At 35.5% G+C, this 20,472-nt stretch overlaps 2 protein-coding genes across 5 annotated transcripts in view; both read left to right on the forward strand.

Moving 5' to 3' along the window:
- The window catches only part of LOC132155938 (serine/threonine-protein kinase pim-2-like), an 82,121-nt gene extending 69,030 nt beyond the window's left edge, over nt 1-13,091 (forward strand). The window contains exon 9 of the transcript XR_009437361.1: nt 13,069-13,091. The gene's annotated coding sequence lies outside the window, so the exon portion shown is untranslated. The remainder of the gene's footprint in view (nt 1-13,068) is intronic.
- Nucleotides 1-20,472, forward strand: part of LOC132155937 (dmX-like protein 2) — a 95,865-nt gene that overhangs the window by 20,544 nt on the left and 54,849 nt on the right. For all 4 annotated transcript variants that reach the window (XM_059564722.1, XM_059564724.1, XM_059564723.1 and 1 more), the window contains exons 2-8: nt 6,143-6,268; nt 9,002-9,073; nt 10,354-10,432; nt 10,536-10,683; nt 16,236-16,302; nt 18,113-18,285; nt 18,789-18,966. In XM_059564722.1, the coding sequence (XP_059420705.1) occupies nt 6,143-6,268; nt 9,002-9,073; nt 10,354-10,432; nt 10,536-10,683; nt 16,236-16,302; nt 18,113-18,285; nt 18,789-18,966 (843 nt within the window). The remainder of the gene's footprint in view (nt 1-6,142; nt 6,269-9,001; nt 9,074-10,353; nt 10,433-10,535; nt 10,684-16,235; nt 16,303-18,112; nt 18,286-18,788; nt 18,967-20,472) is intronic.

A 20,472-nucleotide genomic window follows, 5' to 3' on the forward strand; every position in this document is an offset into this window, starting at 1 on the left:
GAATGTTTCATGAATCACACGTGAACTTTGCCATACATTGATTTGTGCGCATGGATCTGCACTCATTTCTACGTTAGTTTGATGATTGAAGCCAATTGTCTGGAATAATACAGGTACACATATTTGTTACTAGTGGTTGACCGATATATATATATTTTTTTTTTCTCCGATATCTCGGAAACCAGGGAAGCCGATAGTCGATATAATTTGTTCAAATTATTATTAATATTTAAGAAATTTTAAATCATTTGACAATGCATTAAGAAGTAAATGTGTAAAATAAACATACTTATACTTTAGATGACAAAGTATTTTTCACAAATAAATAAATATTTAATAAAAATATAATTAGAAAGGAAGTAAATATTGTAACCAACGGGGCACTCATTATTCTGGGAAGTTTGTGTGCATTGGAAATCATACTTTTCAAATGAAGCCAGGGTAACACTCATTCTACATACAGCACACAGAGAAAATGACATGAATATGACCGTAGGCAAATGCATAAAGTGCAGCATAATTATAAAAAAAAAAGAAAAAAGTTTAAAGCATTTTATTAATACAGATGGACCATCACAAAGAGAACACGTGATCATGCTGGATAAAAATGCACACAGCTGGATTTGACTAAGTTTGCAAGATTTGTGAAATTAAATGTTCTTTAGTAATTCAGAGATTGTTTAAATGATATAAATGCCTTAATGCTGACAGCAAATAAGAAAAAAAGTATTATAATATTTGCCTTTATATTATTAAAATTATAAAAGCAATCGTTATAATACTTTCTGTATACATTAAATCCTTTGTTTAACCATCCTATCTGATTATTAGACCGACTTCTACCAGTATTAGACATAACTGTTAATAATGACCATAAACAATAGGGAAAATGTGAGCAGCACATCAAAATAAAAGTCCCGCCTTGAACACATCGACCAAGCAGAAAAACGTATCGGCCGATGCCTATATTTAAAAAAGTTTGACCACTATTTGTTATATGTTTTGGTTCTGATATCTTTTTGTTTTACAAGTGTTTTCTCGAATTTCTGAGTTCGATTCACTTAGATTCGCTTTAGAGTTCATTCAGACTGAGTTCAGCTTAGCTGATTCAAATTTAAGTTGGATAGAATAGAGTTGCATTGTTACATTTAGCTTAATATTTGAGTGAGTTTGAATTGAGTTCACAGGAAAAATTGAAATGAAAATTTAAGACTTTAGACTTTAAGGACCGCGAGAAACCCTGTATTTAAGATAACACATCGGGCGGGCAGTAATACAACAAACATTTGGAATGCATTTAATTCCCTATTTACATTACATTACATTACATTACATTAAGTCATTTAGCAGACGCTTTTATCCAAAGCGACTTACAAATGAGGACAATGAAAGCAATCAAAATCAACAAAAGAGCAATGATATATAAGTGCTATAACAAGTCTCAGTTAGCTTAACACAGTATACATAGCAAGGGCTTTTAAATAATATAATAAATAAAAAGAAAACAGATAGAATAGAAAAAGAATAGAGCAATCTATAGTGTTAAGAGTTTTTTTTAAAATTTATAATTGTATAAATCATGAAAAGAAGATAGAATACAAAAAGATTAGAAAGGTAGTTTTTTTTTTTGAGAATAGAATAGAATATTGAGTGCTAAAGTTAGAGGGTCAAATAAAGATGGAAGAGATGTGTTTTTAGCTGATTCTTGAAGATGGCTAAGGACTCGGATTGTGTTGGGGAAGTCATTCCACCAGGAGGGAACATTTAATTTAAAAGTCCATAAAAGTGACTTTGTGCTTCTTTGGGATGGCACAATCCAGCGACGTTCACTTGCAGAATCCAAGCTTCTAGAGGGCACATAAGTCTGAAGTAATACATTTAGATAAATGGGTGCAGAGCCAGTGGTAGTTTTGTAGGCAAAAATCAACGCCTTGAAATTTATGCGAGCAACTACTGGAAGCCAGTGCAAATTGATAAACAGAGGTGTGACGTGTATTCCTATTTATGGTTTAAAATGAATATCATGGTAAATATCAATATCGAATGGTGAATGAATTAACTGATTATACTGTTTTTACAAGAACAATGTCAGTATATTATCATAAACACAGGTGTTTTTATCTTAAGGGAACGTAAACAGATGAGAAAGAAAATGCATGTACAGTATTTTTTGCACTGCGTGCCTTCAGTGTGACACTGCCAGTCATTAATGTTAATCACAGAACAAATGAAGATCATTCACTGATCTTGACTGAATATATTTAACCCTTTCACGTGTACGATCACACCGGTGTGATCAGTCTTGGCTGGTCCTTGAAGCATACGATAACACCGGTGTAATTAGAACTTTCAGTGCTTCACGTCATCGACTGCTAAATTTGAATCCGCTTTCGCGCTTTGGCTGGCGCAGAGCCAGATCGGACGCGCTGAACGCTTGTCATATTATCACACAGTATCAGTATTTCCAACCATTTAATGCTTATTTAAAGTTTCAGACATTTAAAGTGTAACTAAACCCCTGCTCAGAGCCTGACTCCACCCACTGACAATATTTGAAAAATGCTGAAAAGTGGGCAGATCACAGCGGAGATAGAGGGGACGAACCTAGGGCGGGGCTGAGCGAGTGCGGCGTGATCCTGAGACTCGCAGTGACGGATTGATTGACAGCTGCTGTCAGAGACGCTAAAATGGAGAGTGACTATAATGACGCAAGTAGCTTTGCAACAGAGCGATCATTTGAAGTAGAGGACTTTTCTCCCCCACTTTTACCTGAAGTGGAGGGTGTCGAGGTGTCTGTTGATATCAATTCGAGCCGCTGGCTCAAACTGCGGTCGTACCTCCCGCACCGCGTCGCTTTTCAGCGCGAGCTGTGTGGAGAAGCCCATTTCCACCTCCATTGCGTTGGAGAAGCAATCCCGTGTAAAACGCAGTTTGCACACTCGAGCTCTAGGCGGGAACTCACGGTCTTCCAGGCCAAATGCATCCACTGGTGCTTAATTTTAAAGTCTGCTGGTAAACTATGCAGTCCAGCAGTGCTGTCGCAACCAGCAACACACCTCCGTACCATCCTGACCACTGTACCAAATACAGATAAATCTACGCTAACTTGAAGATCTAAATAAACTATATAATTGCTATGCAAAATAGATGCTATAATAGTCTATCCTGGTCGTTACCAATACTCGCAATTCCAGCTCCTGACTCACTACAATGATGTTGATGGTTTTATAGTGCCAAGGGCGTGGTAGCTCGTACCAAGGGGCGTGGTGAGCTGGAAACCGCTTACGTCACCTGCCACCGCTTACGTCACTTGCCACCGCAACATCCAATAGGAAAAATCAACTGCAGTAGCCACCGTTCAACCTGAAGAGGGCAGCACTCACACGTTTTTACACCATATATTGTAGAATTAAAACACTTTATACTCAAATGTCAAAAAAGTTACTCGAATCAATGAACAGCACTAATAAAGCCCCATTCTTATAGATCATTAACTAAAAAAAGTTGGTTTAGGGTTTAGTTACTCTTTAAATACACATGAGTACTAGCAAAAACATAGATTTACATTTTGTAAATACACGCTGATGTTCGTGGAAAAGGCAATAATGATCCTTACAGAAATAATCTGACAACATGTTTTTATTGATATCATATACAGATTGTGTAGATAAATAAAGTTTACTCTACTCTTCTCCCAGTTTACCGGAGACTTACATTTATGTGTTTTCGGGAGGAGAGGATGAATTTGTGTGTTGTAAATCCCACAGCTCGGATTCAGCGTGAACTAACATGGCAGCGCCCATCACCTGGTATAAATCCACTAACACGGTCAATATAAAAGTTTTTAAACTACCAATTATATTTACTTGCACATATTTCAGAATCGGAATATCTAATATTCCATAATATAGTGAGCATGTTTTGGGAACATTTTGAATAAAACAGGAAAAACCAAATAAAAGCGATCCATGTGTCATAGATCTATTTTGACTGTGTTGTGTCACATGACAAGCATGACACGTTGCCGTGGAAACAATAAGGCGATTCATTCTAAAATAATGGTCGTCTTAATTTATTTGTTTGTTCCTATTTTATTACTGACTGTTTACTTGTCTTTAACACTTTAATATGTTAAATTTATATTAATCTAGTTGTTTTTGCTGTGGTAATTTTTTTTTTAAAGCACAGGCAAAATTCCTCTAGCAGTGTTCTGTAGCGGCTGATTTTTGCTCATGTTATTCTGCTGCGACAGAATGCTTTGTAAAAAGAATCAGAATAAATGTTTGACATCTAAACTTAAAATTTTTTATAATGGATTTTTTATCCTATTGGAATCTAAACTAGGAATCAATAAGAATCGGAATCGATAAGCAAAATCAGAATCAGTAAAATTCAAATGATGCCAAACGCTACAGCCTATTGTGTATTGGACGTGAATATATTTCGAACTACAAACATGAATAAGAAGTTTTAAAAAACTTCAAACACGGAGGATATACAAGACTGAAGGTTCAGCAGAGATGTTTAGACAAAGGGGTTTGCATGATTAATAATTAGTATTTAACATGCTGAAAAAAATATTTCTTTAGTCTTAATTTCTATGAAGATGTGTTTCGTTATTAACTTTTAAACATCATTATGCAAACATCAGGTGAGCACAAAAAACTCTCAAGTGGTAGATCAACATGCCTCTTCGTTTCTCTCCAATACGATGGGAAAATAAATAAAACAAAATGCAAAGGATGTTAACTGTGACAAGATGATTGGTATATAGGGCAATTTAAACCGTGTTGGGATGCTTGTAACTAAGCAACAGAGTGCAGTTAAAGACAGTTATGAAGAAGTAGTATGTCCCAAATGTTGCCTTTTTTTCTGTTACTGTACACACACAAACGTAAATAGTTTTGAGGGAATAGTATAAGCAGACAAACTTGGATGCAGAAGTTGTCACATTAGACGTAGAATGACTGCATTGCCTTATGGATCACACACTAATCAGGGTAGTGTGCACTGTACATTTTGACATTTGTAGCAGATCATAGAGATATTTTATGTATATAACAATTCCTACATTTTTGCGATAACATTATGAGAGCAGTGTTGTGCTAATCCAAACATGATAAAACATGCTAAACTGAGCATGTGCAGTAGATCAGTGCCAGGAGAAAATGTAACCCAGAAAAAAGAAGGATGCATCAGTAAGTATATTTAGCGCTTCAAATGTGCACATCTGTTTAGAGTCGAACGCTGTGTGTAAATGTTTACAATCAAGAGCATTACAATCTTGTTGCTGTTGCATAACTCTGTAATTTTGTATTTTTACCACAACAAGGTAAATTGTCATGACACATTGTGTTTAGATGGTATAATTACAGTATCATTGTAAATGTTATGTGAGTGTGTGAATATGACCCTTCTGAATCGTTACTCTCTCATTTTTCTTACATTGCTACATTGCCAAAGCAGTTTCACTTGAACCCCGCAGCTCAAATGGAAACAACAAAACTCGAACGTGAACATTAAAAGGGAGATATTAATAACAAGTATTTTATGGTCACCAAGATTGTTTTAATTTAATCAAAAATACATTAAATTAGTAATAGTAAAATTAGTACTAGTAATATTGTAAAGTTTTCTATTTTAATATATGTATATTTTTTATGTAATTTATTCCTGTGATTCATGTTTGTTTTTTCTGAAGAAAGAAACATTAATTTTCATTGTCATTATTTTTGTTTCAGAATTCTTTGATGAATAGAAAAAAATTTGTGTGTGTGTGAAATTATCCAAAAACTCATACATTTAATAAATCCTTACTGAATAAAATGGTAAAAAAAAAAAAAAAAAAAAACAGATCTCAGTCGAAAAATATGTCTGTTCTCCCATTATGAAAGATAATCAGTACTGTTCATGCAAAAGTCTGCATACAATTATATACTCATTTATAGCCATGTCAATCTTAAATTGTTGGTACAATCTTACAGTAATTCACAGAATAAATAATGTGTACATTTAAGTAAATCATATTGAGTAAATTTAATTGCATACATGTAGAAGCATAATCTGAATGATTGATAAATGTTGAATTTCTTGTTCAAGAATTTTAACTGAGACTTTAATAAAGTGATTTCTTTTTCTTTAGGCCTATGGCTCAGGCTGTGATATCGTGATCCTTGCAAGTGATTTTGAGTGTGTTCAGATTATTCCTGGAGCTCAGAATGGAAACATCCAGGTGGGCTGTGTTGAGTGCTCTCAGCAGCTTGGCCGGGTAAGACTATACTACACTTTGTACATTTACATGAATGCTTATAGCAGACCTTTAATACAAAGCACTGAACAAATGAGGAATACTATAACAAAACAATCCATACTAGTGCAACGGCAACATGAGCTATGCTGCAATATAATGTTTATATATATATATAGTTTACTATTCTGACATATACTGACTTATGGGCATTTATTGAAGGGCAAAGAACTACCAAAATGTCAATAGCTGCTTTTACATGGACTCTACTAATCCGATCGTAATAGGACTAGAAACACAAACGGAATAAAAAAGTCACATGTAAACATGTCAATCGGATTGAATTGGCCAGATCCGACTTAAATTTTTATCGGATTGTAAGGGGGGGTTTATTCCTTTTTTAATCTGAGCGAGAGAACATGTAAACACTTGATCGAATTAAAAAACGAAGCTGGTAAGTATGAATAAGTATCTCCTCATTATTAAACTTCCCTTTTACTCGGCGTCTGTGAAGTGGAGCAGGACAACATTCCACCTTGTTTAAGTCCTTGTTTAAGGATCTCCTCAACAAATGACTGGTTTTGAGTGCGGGAAGGGGCACTTTTAATATATATATATGTATATATATATATATATAAAAATTCAATCGGTTCCCTCCGAGCAGAATCGATATTTTAACGTTTCTGTTCTGTGTTCCTCTGATATTATTACCGTTCCAAAACCGGTTCGGGTGGAAGAAATACCTGTTATAACGTTATTTTTAAAAAACAATATTCTTTGCCTATAATTTACCTAATAATACTAATAATATAATAATAATAAAGTATAGCATTTTCTTTACTCAAAAAGAAAAGGAAAAAATAGAGATCTAACACTTAAACACAGCCAATATAGCATCATCTTCTCTAGATTGTGGCCAAATGAAAGCTAAAAAAATATTAGTTTCTCTCCAAAACAAATGCTCTAAAGTTTAAGATATGAAAACGTCAATCCAAAAACAAATTAATTTAAGGTGAAGCTGATGCCTACCTCTCTCATTCGGCACAAATCCAAATGTTTCCATGTTCCCGACGTATCCGGATGCTAAAATGTTATTTATTATATAGTGTTTGTACCTTTCAATTATTATTAGGCTATTTAAAATAATCTTTTCGGTAAACAGTTAATAATCGGTTAAGGAGCGTCGGTTAGGAAAAATAACTGAAATAAACATCCCTAGTCAGTAACGTCACAGTGCAAAGAATATAAAATAATAGTTACTGTATAATAAGTAACGCTGTATATGCGTCCGAAAGTCGGACTCTAAATTTCATTCTAAGAATTATTTTGAGGTTAATATAGCAAATGAAAACTGTTCAGCTTCCGGGAAATTTGAGAAGCTCCGCTAGGCTATATTAGTTCCCCTCCCTCCAAAACAAGTCATTTCAATTAACAGTATTTAGAAAAGAACAAGAATTACAAATACAAGAAGCTATAGCAATATTAACGACAAACCAAAACTAATTAATTTAGGCTAAAAAGAAACTGAAACCAAAGTTGGGTCTCTCATTCGACGCAAAATCAAATGTTTCTGTATTCGTGATGCATTTGAATGCCAAATGATTATAAAAATAGCCTAGCTATGTTTACAGTGTTTATTATAGCCTAATGTTTGTAAACATTTTGTGTCTGCATTAGGTCTATTTCTGAATGAAATTATATTTTTTTCTCTAAAAAAATGCGCGTAGTGTATTTTAACCATGCAGCAAAGTGATAATTTACTGAACATAAATAAATGACTTTTTAAACCATTTAACTGATTATTAATTGGTCAAAATTAGCTGATACATTTTGCTGCATTCATGCGCACTCAGAAACCGGTGACTGTGAACGAATCAGCAGAGCTTGTACAAGCTTTTGTCATGGTTGAATCTTTTGTCATTGTTTGTCCGTTAAATTGGGTTGTGCATCTCTCTGTGCATGATGGTGTCCAGTGCCTCCGGCGAGCGGAGCTTCTCAAAGTTGGGAATAATCAAAAGAGAGCCGCGGTCCTCAGTTGGGCGGGAAAGGCTAAGCATGCTGGAGCTTGAGTGTCGCACTTATGCACATATGCACATTATACTTATGCACATGCACCAACGCCGAGAAAAAATAGGCCCTTTTTGCGCTTGCAGGTCCAATTTGGTCTTAATCCGGCCCTGAAGGCAGTGCATTGCCATTGAAACTTGCCCATGATGAGTTCACAGCCGAGCGGACATTTCACTCATTAGCTTCAGCGTCACATTTGCATAGTACTGCTGGAATTTGTGATTGGTTGACAGCTAATTTCAAATATTAAATGGAATGATAAAATAAAGTTATTATCCGGTTAATGGCCATTTCAAATTTTCGATTCTGTTCGGAAATATAAAATTTGATTTCGTTTTTGGTTCTGTTCCTGTCAAAATTTTGTTTATTTATGGTTTTCGTTTTCGTTCCTTGAACCGGTTCAGAGCCCTGAAATGTAGCAAAACATATAAAATATATTTATGTTGCAGCCACATTCTAGACACTTGCATCAGTCACTGATGAGTAGACATCATGTGCTTGTGGATCTGATAAGCTACAACTCACTCCTGACTAACATGGATAGATATGAGCATATATATCCAGTTATCTTCACTGACTGTGTTTTTGACATGATTTTGTGTTCACAGTTTCTCTTTGCTAATGGTGGAACTGCATTTTTATAGTTGTTAATTTTAAATATTTTGTAAATTATTATTTCTTTTTTAGATTGCTGCGTCTTATGGAAATACCGTTTGCATTTTTGAACCAATTGCTTCCAACCCAAACAAACGTCACAAGGTGAGTTTTGCACTGGAGGACAGTGGATCTTCGACCTGAAAGACAATAATTATAATGATTACTATGGTCATTTTGACATCTTTAGTAATTTACCCATATATATATATATATATATATATATATATATATATATATATATATATATATATATATATATATATATATATAAATATATGTATATATGTATATATGTATATATATGTAATACATACATATATATATACATATTATGTGTGTGTGTATATATATATATATATATATATATATATATATATATATATATATATATATATATATATATATATATATATATATATATAGTCGCCGTGATTTTGCCAAGTAAGACATGTTCCTGGATCAGCATATTTTGATGATCCTGGAGCAACATTGTTGTCCAAAAATATAGACTTAACCCAATCCCTACCCCTAAACCTGACCCTACGCATAATTTATTTCTAAAATCAGTGGGAAGTGATAGCTGATTAACAAGAGTGTAGAATCACCTAACTCCTAATTTCCTGAAAAATTATATCTCACTTCTGATTGGTTGATGGAATGTTGTTCCAGGATCAACAAGGATGATGATCCAGGAACATGTTGTACTTGGTGAAATCACACTCACAATATATATATACAGTAGGCCTGTATTTTCGTGAAAACACTTAACTGAATCTGAATAGTCACGTTTTTACCAAAAACTCTTTATTAATTATACTTATCGGGGCTTAAAGGTCTCTCTCCGGCGTGCAGTATTTGGCTGCAAAAAAAAGAAAAAACTGCTGATTATCACTTTCGAGTCCATGAGTTCAGCTACCAATGGTATGAGAGGAGCAGCTTTCACTCTCAACCAAACTAACATTACTAGCCAATCAGAATGTTTTGCTCTTATAAACATGAGATGTGCATAATAGTATCTAATTGCAGAGTCGCAGCCCTGATGCGCAATGGTCAAACATGTCCATCTAGCACATATTTACATAGAGAAACTAATTACAAAGCAGCGGAGCTTTGTAAAGAGCTCAGATTAATCATGTCATCTCCATAAAAACTGGATTTTATTCCTGGAAAAGAAAATCAGTTTGAATAAAGAAAGCAATAACTTTGCCATAGTATCCTTTCAAATGTTAAAGTTGCCACAGTCATTGCTGCCCCGCCCCCGGAAAAAGTTCAGGCTCAGGATTTTTTTTGCTTACCCCTGACTTAAGAATTAGTTATCACTGATGTAATTTAATTATTTAGTGTATAAATATTTATTTGAATTATTTTATTTTTTTATGAAGCAACTGAATTACCAATGGCAGAAGACTGGTCAGTTCTTTCTCAATGCTATAACCTACAATCTGGCCTGGGACCCCCAAGGTTTGTTTGAACTATACACTTTGTCAGTGAATGAACTAACTATTTTCACGAGACAGTGGAGCCAAATTTTGTCATGAATTAATTACATCTGATTTTCGTGTAGGCAATCGTATCTTGGCAGCGACTGAGTGTTTGCAGCTATGGGCTCCTCCGAGCAGTGACACGCTGATAGAGGAAGAGGACAGTCAGCTGAATGATGACAGAGCTAATGAGCTCATACTCAACGACTGGAAATGTGTCTGGCAGTGCAAGTGAGTGCAGCTCAAGATCTTAACCAAACTTCTTTCTGCGTACTAAATATTTTATGTCGCTTGTCTGATTTCCTGAATGGTAAAGCACATTTGATGAATGTAATTATTTTAAAGGGTCATATAATAGAAAAATAATGCTTTTACCCTGCTTAAATAAGAACTTTATGTGGTACCAAGGCATATTTTAGCCAAGGATTTTCTCAGGATAGAATTCAGAAGCATTGTTACTTATTTCATATTTCGGAGAGGTTAGCCATTGTACACATAGTGTATGTGTGCTCTTGTTTCTGTGACATATCAGGACACAACTATCTATAATGACATGGGTATTACACAGGTATTACAAGGAGAAGATGACTTCTAAACGCTTATCATACAGAATTAGTTTTTTTGAGAAAGTAAAAATGCACAAAGTTTCCTGTGAGGGTTAGGTGTAGGGTTGGTGAAGGGCGATAGAATATACAGTTTCTACAGTATAAAAACCATTACGCCTATGGGATGTCCCCACTTTTCACAAAAACAATATATATATATATATATATATATATATATATATATATATATATATATATATATATATATATATATATATATATATATATATATATATATTAGTGCTGTCAATCGATTAAAAACTTTAACTAGATTAATCACACATTTTTTCTGTGGTTAATTGCAATTAATCGCAATAAAAAAAAGAAATGTTTTTGTACGTTTTTAATATATTTTTTAATGTAATAATTTCACAGTTAAATTTAAATACTTGTTTAAATGGCATCTTTTTATGAATGAAGGCCAGTATTACTGATATTAATACAGCTACTTATTTATTTATTTATTTTTTACATTTATTATTAGGCTTCAAAAATATAACAGTTTTTAATTTAAGTAAACTTAAAACAATGCTAACATAAACCCATAATAAATGTCATGTTTACTCCTGCCCTTCCTGTCTTAACAGTTAGGAAATATACAGAAATTTAATAAAGTTATCAAAGTTATATGCAGTCTGCACTGCATAAACTATAAATTAATTAGTTAATCCTTATTAAAGCTACAAAAGTTATTTAGTCAAGAGCAGCGAGTCATTTTCTCTGTTCCCTTTGTTCTTTAACTTTACTGACAGGAAGCTTTATTGGCTGCTGTCCCTTTAAGAGCAGACAGACACGCGGATCTCACCGTTTATATACTGTCTATGGATCTCGCCTCATTCTCTCACAACTCTTTTTGTTCATTTTAGACTTTATATAAATCATTTAAGATCGCTCCTGTGAGGATAATCGACAAAACTGGCACTTTGGGATGTTTATTGTTAGTTCAAGCGCTTGAGAACTGGATTCTGGCGCCCTGTCTATGCATTGTGTGTGTGTGTGTGTACGTGTGTATGTGTCACATAAGGGCATTCACAGACAGCGCATTCTCTTTTGTCTTGCCGTGCTTGAAATGTTTAAAAGCATTTAAATGAATAAGAGCGTGATCATATAATGTAAAGCTAGCCAACGGATGGCAGAAAATACGGATGCTGCGTTAATTGCGTTAAATATTTTGACACGTTAAACCAGACAAAAATTAATCGCATGCGTTAACGCGTTAACGTTGACAGCACTAATGTATATATATATATATATATATATATGCACACAAACACACACACACACATATACACACACACACACACACACACATATATATGTGACCCTGGACCACAAAACCAGTCTTATGTCGCTGGGGTATATTTTAAGCAATAGCCCCCTCAAAAATTGTATTGGTCAAAATGATAAATTTTTCTTTTATGCCAAAAATCATTAGGATATTAAGTAAAGATCATGTTCCATGAAGATATTTTGTAAGTTTCCTACGGCAAATATATCAAAACTAAATTTTTGATTATTAATATGCATTGTTAAGAATTAATTTGGACAACTTCAAAGGCGTTTTTGCAGTATTTAGATTTTTTTGCACCCTCAGATTCCAGATTTTCTAGTAGTTGTATCTCGGCTAAACATTGTCCGATCATAATAAACCATACATCAAAGGAAATCCTATTTATTCAGCTTTCAGATAATGAATAAATCTTAATTTTGAGGTCCAGGGTGTATATATATATATATATATATATATATATATATATATATATATATATATACAGGGTTTGAAATTAACACCAGCCAACTTGCCAAATGTGTGTAAAAAGTCAGCTGTGGTGGGTTGTGACGAGTGGGGCGGGGCCGAGAGCCGTGGGAATAGGAGCGAGGCCGGTGGAGAGATTGGAAATGAGCGACACCTGCTCGACCCAACGGTCTCGAGTCCCACGGAGGAGATGGAAGGATATAAAACTGGAGCGACGACAGTGAAGGACGAGAGAGGACCAGGCCTGGATTTTAGTTTGTGTTTTGGTTTTGTTTGTGTGCGGCAGTCGGCTGTGAGGTACTGCCGCGCTGTTTCGTATTTATTTTGTAATTAAAGTCTTATTTGATTGTCCGCCGGTTCCTGCCTCCTCCTTCCCGATGAATATGAAGTTTGTACTACGTTACATTGGTGCCGAAACCCGGGAGAAGGAGGGACGCGCTGCTGAAGATCCCTCGCTGCTGTGGTGAATCCGTGGTGCCATCGAGCAGGCGAGGAAGTGTGCCACCATGGACGCTCGAGGCGGTGGGCTGGAGTGAGTTGCCGGGGATAGGCGAGCTCGCTGCCAGCCGCCAGTGATGTGGAGGGGCGGCTGCCGTCTGTGAGGGAGCGGAGGAGTCGGTGCCGTTCGCCAGGGGGCCGGAGCCTGCTGCCATCCGTGAACGAATCCGGAGGAGAAGGGAACGGGGGACTCCTGCCGGCTGCCCAAAACCGGAGGAGCCGTCGCCGTCCACCGGGCAGCGGAGGAGTGTTGTGCCGTCCGCCGAGGGCCGTCCAGTACCACCCCCAGGCACCACGGAGGAGATCACCCAGCTGGTGGAGGGCCGAGTGGCAGTGCGTCTGGGAACCGGAATTTTTTTTTTCTCTCCTCTCTTCCCTCTCTCGTCTCTGTCGCTCCTCATCCTTCCACCTCCTTTTCTCTCGCCTCGTCTGTCCTACCCCCAGGTTCCCTCAGGTCCCTGTGAGTGGGATGGGAGTAGAGCACAGTCTCGAGGGTACCCCCGGCCTGCGAGGGACGATGGGGGTATGTGACGAGTGGGGCGGGGCCGAGAGCTGTGGGAGCAGGAGTGAGGCCGGTGGAGTGATTGGAAATGAGCGACACCTGTTCGACCCACCGGTCTCGAGTCCCACGGAGGAGATGGAAGGATATAAAACAGGAGCGACGACAGTGACGGACGAGAGAGGACAAGGCCTGGGTTTTAGTTTGTGTTTTGGTTTTGTTTGTGCGCGGCAGTCGGCTGTGAGGGGCTTTGTGTTTATTTTGTAATTAAATTCTTATTTGATTGTCCGCCGACTTTGAGGGGTTTTGTGTTTATTTTGTAATTAAAGTCTTATTTGATTGTCCGCCGGTTCCCGTCTCCTTCTTCCCGATGAATGTGAAGTTTGTACTTCGTTACATGGGTAAAGTCAAATCACTAGCCAATTTGGCGGGTAACATTTCTTCATTGATGACATTTTTGGGAAGTTAATGTAAGCCAAATCTGTGCGGATTTAGAACAAATAATGAGCTGAACTTGTGAGTCATCATGATATATTAAATACAGCTTCATTGTGCACCATCTGTGGGTACCTAGCTTAATTAAACATACTCTTCATTATGCAACAAATAAATGAAGGTGCAGGTGTGCTGGTTTCAGAAGTGCTGAAACAGAAGTGCTGAAAAATTATTGAAGACTCAGACACTCTGTAATTTTCTTACAGTCTAGTTGAACTGTCCTGATATCATTAATTTTGATGTCTTAAATGTAGTTATATCAAATTGATCAAAATTACAACTAAGTCTTAATTATGATTTCAAGAGGTCTTAAATTTGGGGACGGAAAGACTAGAATTGCATTATAGCCGAATGTGATGATTAAATTTCAAAGTCAGCTGCTGCATTTTACAGTTGTTACCATGGAAACTACTATATTTTGCCGCTCCTAAAGCACCAACTGCTGGTAGGGGAATAATTTAGTTTTTCAATAAGCCCATCTGCTGTTTTTGTGCAGACCAATGCGAAAATCAACCCATATTTTTCCACAGCAAACAATGTTGTAAATGGGAACCGGTGGATCGACAAGAATCTAATGTTAATGCATTTAAAACATCTAAACAATTAAGACATTAAGATGTATTTAAATGTAATTATTTTGCCTGGTGGTAATTGTTTAAATTAATGTGATAATTTATACTTTTCACTCATCCCTTTCCTTTAAAATAGTTTTAAGTCTGAAATGTGTACTGAAAAGTTTTTGCTTGTGTAAAAACTTGTAAATAAACTGTATAATTTTATTTATGGAGTCTTAAAAAGTCTTAAATTTGATTTAAAAAAATCCTGCAGATATTCAGATTTTATAATAAATATATTTATATATGAGGCTGTGACATAGTTAATCGTTTTTTTTTTTTTTTTTTTTTTGGCTAGTAGAAGTTATGAATGGCCGGAAACTTACAAATTTAGTAGCCTATATGTAGCAAAACACACTGTGTAATATGGCTGAAATGATTAGTCAACATTATCAACAATGTAAGGGCCTGCAAAAACTCGGTTTGATCAGTGTGGTGCTGCAGTGCAAGACTGTAATTCAGCTCTCCTGAAAGCAATTCAACAGAAGACACACACAGCGCTTATGTGCGTCCAAGTGTAAACCAAACACTATAGAATACCCAAGACATATGACTCAAATAGTTTTAAATGGGGAAAAATGCCATGCTCAACATGGCCGCCCTGCCTTCTGAATAAAAGAGCCTATCGCTAATTATTCATAAAAGTTTGACTGATCTGAGCGGACCACTCTATTTCATGCTGCCTGAGAGACTCTGTGTTTACACATTTGTCAGGGTTAAACCCACGAACGGCATATTTACCACACTCTTGAAAAATATTCTGTCAAGAGTATGGATTTTGACATAAGTTCTTCCAAATTTCACAATTTAAGGCCCATTCACACTATAAACCAAAAAATATATATGTAATAATGGAAACTGTATTATGATCCACACTAACTCAGCTTAACTGCAGTGTGCCTTTTAAAGCTGGATGGATTTCAGTGTTCATTATATGGCTGCTGTTATCTTAGAGTTAGAGCAAATATTATTTGTTTTTTTATTTTTATATTTTTTATGTGTGGTCATAGTTGGTGATCTTGGAGTGAACAGACATTACTGTTAGAGAGAGTTTAGTAAATGGTCAGGTAACATAAAATTCAGAATTTTGGTGACAGCTTGACTGAAATTATAAAAGTTATTAATAATTAATTGAAATGTTTTTAAAAGACTAGTACAATTAGAGTAGATTTTTAAAAGTGAAAACCTGAACATTTTATGAAGGTGTAATGTAGGTCTTTAAAACATGCACCCTTTATAAAACATACTTCACTATGTGCACAGAAATTTGTACAGGCTTGAGTTTAAATTTCTCTGCTTTGTGTTTTTTGTGTCAGAACTGCTGCTGCTGTTCACATCACTCAGTGGTCTCCAGATGGGGAATACTTTGCCACAGCTGGAAAGGTACCACACAAAACATATTTTAAATTATGTAGTATCCTTGGTGGACATAAGTTGTTCTTAAATTATGCTAATTATAAAGACTACATACTAGACCTATTCCTTTAAGAAACCTTTATCATTGTGAAATATGTGTGTAAAATAAGACATTGTTTGGATCATATTTGAACATTGATGCCTAACTGTATTTGGGAATAATGGATATGAGTAGCAAGGTAAGTTATGGCTTCAAAGTAGTTAAATCCTATCCTTTTAAACTAGTAGTTAGCTACTGTACAGTCTATTAGCCTAGCTAAATATTTGTACGCTTTTTAAGGGGGTAATGTCTTTATCCTATAAAATGTTTTCTAGACTGAAGACAATATAAAACTATGAAACACTTTTTTATGACTTTATAATGTTGTCTGAGGTATACTTATGACGTTTGCATGGCTTTTATATTTTATATTATTTTATATTCAAAAACATCAAAAGGAATAAGTAATATGCTATTTTCTACCTTGGTTTCGAGGCCGGCTCTAGAAATGCTAGTTTTTTATGGACATGCCGCATTGAAGACTTGGAAGTAAATGCCCACTGTCATGATTGGATAAAAGTTGTAACTAACTTTCTGTGTGTCTGTTTAACAAGCTTCGTCCTTCATAGGACGCTTCTGTGACTTTGGTTAGACACGTACACATAATCAGGACATATCAAGCGATCTCTATCAAAGCTATAGTTGTGCCAGGGTTTCTGCAGGGTCATAATAGGTCTTAAATTTTTGTTGTATCAAATTTAAGGCCCTAAAAAGACTTAAATTGTACAAAAAGGTTTTAATTATGATTCCAAGAGGTCTTAAATTTGGGGATGGAAGGATAATAAATTGCGATATGGCTGAATGTGATGATTAAAATTCAAAAGGCTAACATTATGATTTCATTAAATAAACACGAGCGCTGCATGTTCAAAGTCCGCTGCTGCGCAGCATTGTGTTCTGCTGTTACTGGGGAAAGTTATATTTCTACCAAACGCTCCACAAGCTGGCAGAGAATGAATGAGCATTTTCAATAAAACTGTTGTTTTGTGAAAATCCACCCAAGTTTTTACCCTGCAAACACTTAGAGCTTTAAATGTAAACTGGTGGATCAATAAGAAGACAATGCATTATACAAATCTAAACATAGGGGTGTGCGATATGTATGATCTGTGATAATATCTTAATTGTTGTTTTAATGATGTGCGATTTGATATTATGTGTATGTCGCGAAAAGCAAACTCAAAACACACCTACACGCAAGTGCACGCAAACATTGGGTGATGATGTCTAGTAGGTTAGACTAGTGCGCATGCACATTTAGAATGCGTTCACTACATGAATCAGTCTATTAAAATTTATTTAGAATTATCCCAATTTAAGATATGTGGCAGAAAATGTATATATTTATATCATTTCATATATTTTATTATATCATTTCATATATCATTTCATATTCACATTTATATCACACGAAGAATTACTTTTTTTTTTTTTTGTAAGCCTGATTACAAATGTGATATTGATTTCATACAACAATTCAATGAACAATTAGTTAATATTAAGAAACAACGTTTTAGACATATTTCCTGTTTTTGCTCTATTTCTCCAACGAGACACAGCCCCTGTGCTGTTTTGCATCTCTGAGCAACAGTACGCTGTTTTGATCCTGAATGAATCAACAGTTTAAATTAAATCGGTTCAATCGCAATGACTCACTTATTAACAGTGACTTGCTGTCATTGCTGGCTTTAATTCCACAGGGGCACAACCATTTCTCTCCCTCTTTATCTCTCTCAGGATGACTGCCTGTTGAAGGTGTGGTATCCCACCACAGGATGGAAGTCTGCAGTGGTGATGCCAGACGTGACTGATAAAAAGATCCCAGCGGTTCATTTCTCATTTGTGTATCTGGCACATCCGCGTATGGTCACAGGCTTCTCCTGGAGGAAGACCAGTAAATATATGCCCAAGTATGTCAAACAGTTACACAGACTCTTTCACTCATACTAGGGTGAGTGGTTTGACAGAATGTACCATGCGGTAGTAGCAGTATGTCAAATAGTGGATACTCTGTTAAACCATTTGTACCATTTGGTACATATATGTGCATGGGGCTATATATACTGTATATACACACACACACACACACACATAAACATATTTACTTAGCATTTACTTAGTTTACATTTTGTCACAGCAATAAATTATATTTTATAGTAGATTTTGTCAGTATTTTTGATCAAATAAATGCAGCCTTGCTGAGCGTACGATACTTCTTTAAAAAGTAATTTAAATCATACTAATCCTAAACTTTTGAACAGAAGTGCATATTTCAATTAAAATCGAAAAAGTTGTTGCTTCGTTTCAAAAGATTTGAGTCGAGACTTCAGTGAGTCTTACCGCCCACTCTTAACTCACACTGTGAATTCCACCCATGTCTGTGTGTGTTTCTCATTGTTTGTGTATGTCGTAGGGGCTCTGTATGTAACGTGTTGCTGACGTCTTGTGCGGATGGCATCTGTCGTCTGTGGAGTGAGACTCTCTTACCTGAGGACAGTCTGTTGGGGGGACAGATCTCGGAGAACAGCACCAGCTTCAGCTCCTCTCTGCCAAACATCGCTCAGAAAGACAAGATACAGCACGCTCTGGAGGTCAGCATGCAGAAAAACACAAATGCTCATGTTATGTGTTCATGCTCATGTGTTAGCTGGGTTACTTTTAAAAATGAATTACTCCCTGCAAATGTTGTCTCTGGTGTATGTCTTCCTTGCATATCGGATCATATCTACTTAGATATCAAGGCTAAAATCCTGCTTAAATGCAAATAAATGTCTGTGTTATTAAATTATATTGAAATTGTTGCCAAATGGCAAAGTATTGAATGATTTCTGCACCAGATTTTTTCCTTCTCAGCCGTTGTCATCTTCAGTAGGATGTGTGAAAACTTCATATTAGCAAGCTGTAGCCTAACTTTTGTCTCCATGTAAACCAAAAACTAACAAGCAATGCATTTTGTCTAATAACTAAATCATATTTGGTTGAAAATATAAATCATCATGCTTCAAACATGGCACACACACACACACACACATATATATATATATTTATAAACATTTAAACTAGAAGCAGCAAAAAGGTACTACGCAAGACATATATAGAAAAAAAATGTGTGAATATAATCCTTATTTAAAAAATTTTCTGACACAAATGGAGACAGAATGCAGAACCTTAATCAACTTGATTGGAAACTTGACGATAAAAAACACAAGATGCTTTATTAGAGTTGATAGTTAGTGGAGCTTTGTGATTCAGTGATGTTTTCAACTTTAAAATAAAAATTCAATAAATCATAAAAAAAGAAGATGGATAAAACGAATGTTTTGGTCGTTTTCATTATCAGTATCTCAATTAAAGCAATCACATGGAGTTTTACATGGCAGTGTGTTTCAAAATCAGGAAAAGCAAACAAAAACAAAACCAGCAGGATTTGGTTATTTTCCTTAGTAAATCTCAGTAGAGCTTCATTTAGATATATACATATATAATTTGTATAAACATTTACATATATAATGCGCATGGGCTTCATTTATTATAATAGTGCATCTGTTGATTTTTATCTTTGTGTGGATTATTTGGTTATATTGGAAAAACAGAAGCATGCTGAATGAAATCCAATGTGAATTTGAACAGCTCTGTTAAGTATTAAAAAACATATGCAATTAACTTTATTATAAAAAAAAAGCAAAAATATATTATTTACCCCGTTTGCATCTGCAAGGTGCCTGTTTCACATTTTTTCTGCATTAACGTCAGTATTTAATGGGTGTGGAGGATGGGCACTGGGCACCCACCGGCAGAAACATAAATCGGTATAAATTGATAAAATTTTCATTTTTAGGTCAGACATATATATTTTTTAATAAAATCACAGACTTTTGTTTTTTTCAGTTTAGCAATCATGCATGATTGTGTCAAACCTTAAGTGGCATTTTTATTAATATTGCATCTTGAACACACACACTCACTCTCGCTTGACTCCATGTGCCATCTGTAGACCCATATGGAATCTGCATTTTCTGCACTGATTTTAAGGGAGAAACTTTAATGACATATGACAAAGTGTGTTTTTGGAGCTCCGAGTATAACACTCCATTTCA

Source organism: Carassius carassius, chromosome 13 (genome assembly GCF_963082965.1).
Source record: "Carassius carassius chromosome 13, fCarCar2.1, whole genome shotgun sequence".
Lineage (NCBI taxonomy): Eukaryota > Metazoa > Chordata > Actinopteri > Cypriniformes > Cyprinidae > Carassius > Carassius carassius.